The sequence below is a fragment of the Aegilops tauschii genome, chromosome 1 (assembly GCF_002575655.3).
Source record: "Aegilops tauschii subsp. strangulata cultivar AL8/78 chromosome 1, Aet v6.0, whole genome shotgun sequence".
Classification (NCBI taxonomy): Eukaryota; Viridiplantae; Streptophyta; class Magnoliopsida; order Poales; family Poaceae; genus Aegilops; species Aegilops tauschii.
In genome coordinates this window covers 250,288,981-250,297,339 of record NC_053035.3, presented here as the reverse complement: position 1 = coordinate 250,297,339, position 8,359 = coordinate 250,288,981, and the positions used below count along the sequence as shown (strand labels likewise).

General features: G+C 45.3%; 1 protein-coding gene across 1 annotated transcript; it reads left to right on the top strand.

The window, feature by feature from the left end:
- Positions 1–273: 273 nt before the first annotated feature.
- LOC109744366 (uncharacterized) lies at positions 274–7,439 on the top strand. Its single transcript, XM_020303473.4, has 12 exons — positions 274–746; positions 820–904; positions 2,519–2,649; positions 2,742–2,844; positions 2,930–2,944; positions 3,556–3,701; positions 3,795–3,990; positions 4,149–4,223; positions 5,153–5,269; positions 5,874–5,918; positions 7,003–7,101; positions 7,195–7,439. The coding sequence occupies exons 1-12, from the start codon at positions 388–390 to the stop codon at positions 7,213–7,215; spliced, it is 1,392 nt and encodes a 463-aa protein (XP_020159062.1). The 5' UTR covers positions 274–387; the 3' UTR covers positions 7,216–7,439.
- Positions 7,440–8,359: the final 920 nt, after the last annotated feature.

Sequence of the window (8,359 nt, the reverse complement as noted above, 5' to 3'; positions counted from 1 at the left end):
GAATTTTAGCATCCACTCAAACCTCTTAAAAGGAATCCTTTGGTTTTCCAATGATGCAGGCAAACCAAGTTAACGTATAGGATCCAAAAGAACATGACATTGCAATCTAGGCCCTTGATTTTACGGTGGTGTTATGCTTCGTTTCCTGATTTCTTTTGCTGATGTGATCGTGCAGTTCGTCCTGTTAGGTTCGAAGTTCACAATTTTCTCAGCTCCAGCGCGATTTCTTTTGAGCTAATTTAAAGTACGCTCTTTCAAATAGGTAGACGAATTTTAACTGCACTTTCGTTTCTTCTTAACTAGCTAGTCTGTAGAGTGCCGCGAAACCGCGACGCGACTTCAGAAACGAGATCACATCCATCCAGATCTCTCTGCACATCGCCGGCGATGTCGTCGCCCTACACCGGCGCGCAGCAGCCGTCCCCGGCGACGCACCAGCTGCCGGCGGCGCAGCAGAACCATTCGCTGGCGTTCCGCGTGATGCGGCTGTCCCGCCCTTCGCTGCGGCCCGACCCGGCGGCGCTCCTCCGCTTCGACCCCCGGGACGTCTTCCTCCCCGAGGACGCGCTCACCTCCCCCGACCCCTCCGCCGCCGTCGACTTTCTTCAAGGCCTGCTCCACCCGCCCGACTCCGGCGCAGCCACCACCGTCCCCGGGGACTTCACCTTCTGCGATCGCTTCCTCCTCCACGACACCGCCGACGCCCTCGCGCCCCCGGGCCTGCTCGTCCTCCCACAGGCCTTCGGGTTAGCCTTTTCCATTTCCTTCTAGAATGTTGTGTGCAGCTCTCGTCGCTGATGCTTCTGTGTCTGTGGCTAGGGCGATCTATTTGGGGGAGACATTCTGCAGCTACATCAGCATCAACAACAGCTCCGGCTTGGAAGCCAGGGAAGTCATAATCAAGGTGTGTTGATCCACCGCGCTCTTTTTGTCTCACGAAGTTTCAAGTGCATTAGATCATTTGTAGAGAATTGCATCAATTTTTGACGGAAACCATTGCTTCAATTGGTCGAGTTAAACTGCTAGGTTAATACTTTTGGAATCTCGGATCAGCGTGATGCTGCATGCTTAGCCTTAGTTCTTGTCGGTGTGGTCAAGACCAAACTTATTGCTGCAGTCATTACCAAAGATAGCCTTAGAGCATCTCCAGCCGCGCCCCCAACAAGGCCCCCCAGGCGATTTTTCGGCCGCCGGCGCCAAAAAAACGGCCCAGCCGCGCCCCCAAGGGCCCAGTTTTCGCCGGCTCGGGCCGAAATTGGCGCCGGCGGACCCTACCCGAACCCGGCGCGCTGGGGGGCGCTCGGGGGCGCCGGGCGAATCGTTTTTGGCGCGAAGAGCCGCGGGCCCCCCTTGCCAGCGACTCGACTCTCTTCTTGCCGCTTCGTCGCGCCTCGTTCCCCGCGGCGAATCAATGCCAAAGCTGCGCGCGCTGCCGCACCGGTTAGCCTCCATTGATGCCTCACGGGCGGCGCAGTGAAGGCGCCTCGTCGAGCCCAAGCTGGAGCCCGGCCTCCCCCCGGAGTACGAGGAGATAGCCCGGCGCGGCTTCTCCGACGAGGAGGCCCTACAGTGGGCGCGGGACGACTACTACCGCGACGTGATGGTCCAGCAGCGCCGGGCCCTGGAGGAGATAGAAGCCCGCAAACGTGGGCGCGAGGACGAGCACGGCGTCGTGATCCTCGACAGCGACGACGACGAGGACGCCCCCGGACCGTCCAACCCGCCGCGCCAACCAGGGGAGGGATGCAGCAGGGACGTCGGCGGCGACGACGGCGGCGACTACACGCGGTTCTACAGCCTCCTCGGCATGTAGAACTGCAAGGGCGGGCGGCGGGCGGCGGGCGGCGAGGAGCGGCGAGGGAGACGGCGAGGAGCGGCGATGGAGACGGCGAGGAGCAGCCCCTAGTAGTTTTTTTTCTTTTTTTGTAAAATATGTTTAAATTTGAACGAACTCGCCGATGTTTGCGTTAAATTTGAGCCGTGTTTGCGCCGTATTTAAGTTTTTCAAAAAAACGTGGGCGCCGCGACTGGGTGGCATCACGCCCCCAGCGCGCGGTTTAGCGCCGGTGCGCCCCCAGGGGGCGATTTTTAGCCCCTCCTGGGGGGCCAACGGCTGGAGATGCTCTTAGTTCTTATTGCTGCATCCATGACCTATCGTTAAGGTCGATTACTGGATCGCCTTGCTACTGTCATGAATGTTCAGTTACTGGATTATTCTGTTGTAATTTTTACATTGCAGTTTCAGTATGGTGTTTGATCAAGTCGAACTAGAACAGGTGATATGAGGTATCAGCACATGTGAGACATTATGCACGCAAGTAGTATCATTAGTTTGGATGGTTGGCCTTAGCTCTTGTTATGCATATGCGATAGTTCTGTTCATAGATTTGCAGGTTTCTCTGTCTTAAATTTGTGATACTTATGCATTCCCTTTCCGGTGATATGCATTGTGGACATTGCTCTCATACAGTTTCGTCTTATTCTATCACAAAGTTTGACTGAACTTTACTTGCATTAGGCAGAAATACAAACCGAGAGACAGAGGATACTTCTCCTGGATACATCGAAATCGCCTGTTGAATCGATTCGATCAGGGGGTAGATATGATTTTATCGTGGAGCATGATGTCAAAGAACTTGGCGCACATACGTACGCTTCTTTCCTTTTTTAACTTCCACGACTATTGCTTTGGCCATAGCAATCTTGATTGTTTATTTGATTTGTGCGGTTATTGAATCCAGTCTTGTCTGTACTGCTTTATATAATGATGGTGATGCGGAGCGTAAATATCTCCCTCAGTTCTTCAAGTTCACTGTTTCAAACCCATTGTCTGTTCGAACAAAGGTACTTCTCCTATTTATACATGTTCGTATCTGATCTATGTTCTGTAGGTCAAATCAATAATTTGGGTTTCACCATTTTTTTCCAGGTTCGCACCATCAAGGTAGGTTACCTCATGCTTCACAAGTGTAAATGTAACTGTAAGTCCTTTGATTAAATGTAGGGGTCTTCTTTAGGAGTCATCAAATGATATGTTTCCAAAGATCTTTACACATTTGCCTCTAGATTATTAGTTTCCCTACTTAATCTCGCTCTCTGTGCTTAGATTGTAACCTTGTAGCAATAGCAGTTCACATTTTCTTTTCATGCTTGCTATTTTTTTGCCAGCTCAGCTTTCTGCTAAGAATCATCTGTAAACTGTTTTTTTACTTCCGCATTCTTATCGCCGAGTTGAATTTCTAGTGGAGAAATCCAGTGTTCTCCCCTGGGAATAAGACTTCAGGGGACTGTTTATTCCATTAAACCTATACATCGTTTATTCCGTTAAACTGTAGTACTGTTTATTTGTTGATGTTAAACCTATAGTGCTGTTATTCTGTTATTTCTGTAACAACCTATTACCTTAAATTGATGGGGTTATTCCCTTTCAATTGTTTATTAAATTGATGCGGTTAGTCCCTTTAAAACTATAGTACTGTTTATTGTGTATTCCATTTTCATTTATTAATTCACCATGGCAATCTTGAACTCTATATAGTTGATCCATGTTGACAGGATACTACATATCTGGAAGCCTGCATAGAGAATCATACAAAATCTAACCTTTACATGGATCAAGTAGATTTTGAACCTGCCCAACAGTGGAGCGCTACAATACTGGAAGCTGATGAGCACCCCTCAGTGGTGAAGTCTACAATACGGTAAGTCAGTGCTGAAAACAAGCTCGTCTGTTTCAGCATGTTGACTGTCATGTCAATAAATGAATGGCTAGTCTGAGTTCTATTTTTATACAGGGACCTCTGCAAACAACCTGTTCTGATTAGAGCGGCAGGAGGAATATATAATTACCTATATCAGCTCAGACCATCGTCCGATGAGCCTGGTCAAATGAAGACAGAGGGTAGCAGCATACTTGGTAAATTTCAGATTACATGGCGGACAAATCTTGGTGAACCAGGCCGCCTGCAAACTCAGAACATTCATAGCACTGTCAGTAACTTCCTGTCCTCTCTTTTGATATTTATGTTACGTGTTGACTACAATGATATCTAGTTGGTTGTCCTATTAAAATTGAGAATGAAAATGATGTGCAACCTCTTCAGTTTAACTCATTACTGGTTTTTTCACACCTCGTTTCTTTTTGTCAGCCTACTCCAAGCAAAGATGTTGACCTTCGTGCCGTGAAAATTCCACCTGTTATATTTCTAGAAAGACCATTTATGGTAAGTGATTTATTGGTTAACATTTCATCCACGCAGCCTAAACTACTGTGGCCGAAATAGTCAGCTAATACAGTTAAAGCATGATGGGATTTCCTTTCACAATTTCTGTGGAACGGCAAAATCTTAGGTCTTGTTCTGTGAAGTTTAACAAAACTTACTTCCTTCAGAGTATTAGATGGAGGTTAATAATGATTGAATTTATTTCTGCTTTTCCTTCTAACAATACAGCTAAGAATCTGTTAGCTTATCCTGCTTCTGGGTATGAGTTAGTCTTGCAATTTTTCTGCTGGGTCGTGTGGATGTGGATCCTCTATATAGTCCATCTATATTTTATTTTATTTTATATATTAGTATATGTTCACTAGGGTTCTTACCTGATATTCCCATATAAAAATGGGCCAGTCTGAATCCAATTTGTCAAGTATTTGTTCGTTCACGTCCCAGGTGAGATATTATCTTTTCCTAGCTTGCTTTCCACCTTAAACAACACATCTGCCTCATGACATCCTTGACCGACCAACTCTCTGGCTTTTAGTCTTCCCGAGCTCCTGTTTTTGTCTGAATCTTCTTTGCTTGGATGATAACTCATTTCCATCTGCATCTCAAGCCTTTCCTTGGTTACATCTGTCACCTGGGAACTTGTATTACATCTGCTAAAGTGCCTTCTACACTTGAGCCTTCAGGCAAAAACTTCTGCTGATCTTAGTAACATTATCTGACAATTTTATATTTGCTGAACTAGGATATGCATCTGACAGTTTATATTTGCTGAACTAGGATAATAACCACATATTTTGTGTATGATATGGTTTGAAGGCTTGAATCAGTCACATTTCTTTTTACTCTTCTCATTTTTATGGTTGGTGATCCATTATTATGTATCAGCACACAAATTGCTACAGTCGTTCAATGTACATTATTTTCTCCAGGTCAATCTATGCCTTACAAATCAAACAGAGAAAACAGTTGGCCCTTTTGAAGTATTTCTAGCTCCAAGCGTATCTGGTGAACAAAAAACTGTTCTGGTCAATGGATTACAGAAGTTGGTTAGTTGCTATACTTATATGTTGTTTAATCTTTATGATGATAGGTTGATCTGGTTTTAGCTTTTCATTAGAACATATTTTTGGTTGCGGTGTTCGACATCTTCTTAACTGATTGTCATGTGAAAATTATGATTGGTATTCTGTTTAATTTGCACATCAATATAATCAATGATCCCGTGGTTTAGGTATGCTAATGTAGTGTGTAGACATGTGTTAGCGCATGTGGTTCTGAGTTGGAAAAAAAAACAGCGTGTCCGACCAAGGTTTTATCTTTGTATTTTTGCTTTCATGCTAATGTCCTTCAGGTCAATAATAATTTTACATCCTGTTACTTATTTCTGATGTATGTGATCTACTACCTCCATTCCTAAATATGAGACGTTGGGGCAGTTTAAGTTAAACTGCCCCAACGTCTTATATCTAGGAATGGAGGTAGTAGTAGTTAGCAAATTTAGATCATCAAACTCGTTACTTCTCTACTTTTTAATTTATAGCTAAAAAACAATGAAATTCTCAATGTTGAGTAATCTAGGTTGCAGCTAATCTCGATGAATATAATGTTGTGTCAGTATGCGTTTGACTTCTCACTGTCGGTTGTGCACAGGTTTTGCCATTAGTGGAGGCTTTTGAGTCCATCAACTTTGACCTGGTGAGTCCATCTTGCTTGTCGTTAAACATAAAATATATGTCTTTTTGGCGTCGCATATAGTTTGAAAAGTGATAGTATTGATAACCTGTGCTCTTGTCTTTATCGATTTTCCTCATTTCAATCGCTGTACAACTGCACTTTTGCATAGATGTAAGACATAGGAATTGAAACGACTTAGAGCCTGCATGTCATGGTGGCCATGGACCCCCCACCCCCCCCCCCCCCCCTCTCAACCCAAGTTCAGTTAGGAAAACCGAGATAGCGATAAGAGTTAGTTTCCTTCGAATGAAATATTATCTCCTTTAAGTTAGTGATTAGTTTCTTGGGCTACAAAGTCAAGTATTTTATTCCCTATAAAATGGACACCATGTACTCATTTGTAATTAAGCAATGAATCAGTCAGATGACACGAACTGTAAGCCTCCGAACCTCTTTAATCACGCCAGCGATTAAGCCCTGCCGGTGGCTAGACAGAGTGTCATATCCCTGCCCCCGGAACTTTACCAAGTTATTGCACATGGCACTTCATGGATGACATTGTTACCGGATCTTTAGCTTGCATTTCATACAAGCGTCCTTCAAGCGGAAGCATCCATTTGATCATCAAAGTCAGTAGGATGTTCGTTTTTTCTTTTGTTACTACTAGTCCTGGCCATGGGAAGCCCGGCCCGAAAAAGCCCGACCCAGCCCGGCCCGACGCTGCTCCCGGGCCGGGCTCGGGCCTAGATTTTGAGCCCGATGGCTGGGCCGGGCCTGGGCCCGTCGTTTTTGCACTTTTCTGAAGGGGCCCAGCCCGAGGCCCGGTGGGCTTTTACGTGTTTGGGCTGGGCCCTGGCCCAAAAAACAGGCCCGATGGCCGGGCCGGGCCCGGGCCTAGTTTTTTGCCTCGGGCTTTGCTAGGCCCAGCCCGAAGCCCGGCCCGGCCCGAGGTTTGGCCAGGTATAGTACTACTGTGTGCAATTGTGTCTTGCCACAGAAGTCCGGTAAGTCGGATGCAAGATTGTGATGCATTTATAGTTATTATTTTCTGGCGCCTTGTTTGAACGTGAAGTGTAGTAACTATTTCTGGGATAACCTTGTGCAGAGCATGGTAGCTACCCAACTTGGCGTGCAAAAGATCTCTGGAATTACATTGTATGCCGTGCAGGAAAGGAAGCACTACGAACCTTTGCCAGACATAGAGGTAAAGCGTAGCAACTTCGGTGTCAAGTTTGTCTCTTCATTTGCAGAAGTGAATGGCAGCATTTTAGTTTGTTGAACGTTGATCGCTTTGCAGATTTTCGTCGACGCGGAATAGAACACCGCATCCACATCGGGAGACCCGTTGGAAGTGCTAGATTAGACCTTCAGGGCGAACCATATTCTCGTTGATGTACTTCTGTTTATTGTACTACTGATATCATCATGTTGTAATTAACCACACCTTTTATATCAAAAGTAATGCATCCGTGCATGTTCGTTGTGTAATTGTAGCATGAACTGGTTAAGTCAGGCAAGAAAGGATTTTTTTTTGCTCTGTTACCTTTTCTGCATTTTGTTAGTGTGTTTTGGGTCGCGCTGGGCCGGGCTCGGGCTTGAGATTTTGAGATCCAGCTTTACCAAGCCCGGCTCAGACCCAATATGCCATGGAGAATGATCGGGTTTAGTGTCCGGGTGGACAAACGGGGGAGTAGTCCATTACCATGGTATCTAAAGGGCGCCCCCATTTGTACAAAATCCTTTTTTTTTCTCTTCGTTTGCACTTCTACTTCTATTTGTTCTCCAATATAGTCTATCAAAACAATGATATAATACTAGCCTTTCACAAACAATTATTAAACAATTCAAGTAGCCCGGTGCTACCCCTCTTTAGTTTCAAGTAATCATCATAGCCTTTCACATCCTCTACAATGTGCAAGAACAAATGTCGGTGCATCTGAAAGTGATAGTGAAAGTAGCGAGGATGAAAAGGTCGGCTCGGCTGCAAAGTAGTTCCTGTAGAGTAGGACATGCCCATCTGCCCTATGCCAATTGAGGACCAGATGCTCCGGTATAAGATATGATTGGGAGGAATTTATGAAGATAAACTCTGTTGACAATGTGCCATGCAGTATTGACAACATCAACCCAAAACCGAGTTGGGGTTTTGAATTCAATGAACATGGTGCGTACCATTTCTATGAAAGTCCTATTCTTGCATTCCACAACTCCATTTTGATACAGAGTGTAGGTGATAGATAATTCATGCGTGATGCCATACTCATCGAGGAAATTTCCATATTGGTATTCTTGAATTCCGTGCCATTTTTACTCCTCACATGTTTCATGATCACCTTATAGTCATTTTGAGCTCTTCGTGTGAATCTTTTGAAGCATTGTTGGGTCTTGTCTTCATCTTCAAGAAAATAAGCCCAAGCGAACCGAAAAACTCATCGACAATTAAGAGACCATAGTGATTGCCG

What these genes read in the sequence shown, in the direction of transcription:
- LOC109744366 (XM_020303473.4), top strand. Translation starts at nt 388, where the DNA reads ATGTCGTCGCCCTACACCGGCGCGCAGCAGCCGTCCCCGGCGACGCAC. An exon ending in TTCTAGAAAGACCATTTATG is followed by an intron (nt 4,224 to 5,152) that starts GTAAGTGATTTA and finishes TATTTTCTCCAG; the next exon opens with GTCAATCTATGCCTTACAAA. An exon ending in AGTCCATCAACTTTGACCTG is followed by an intron (nt 5,919 to 7,002) that starts GTGAGTCCATCT and finishes AACCTTGTGCAG; the next exon opens with AGCATGGTAGCTACCCAACT.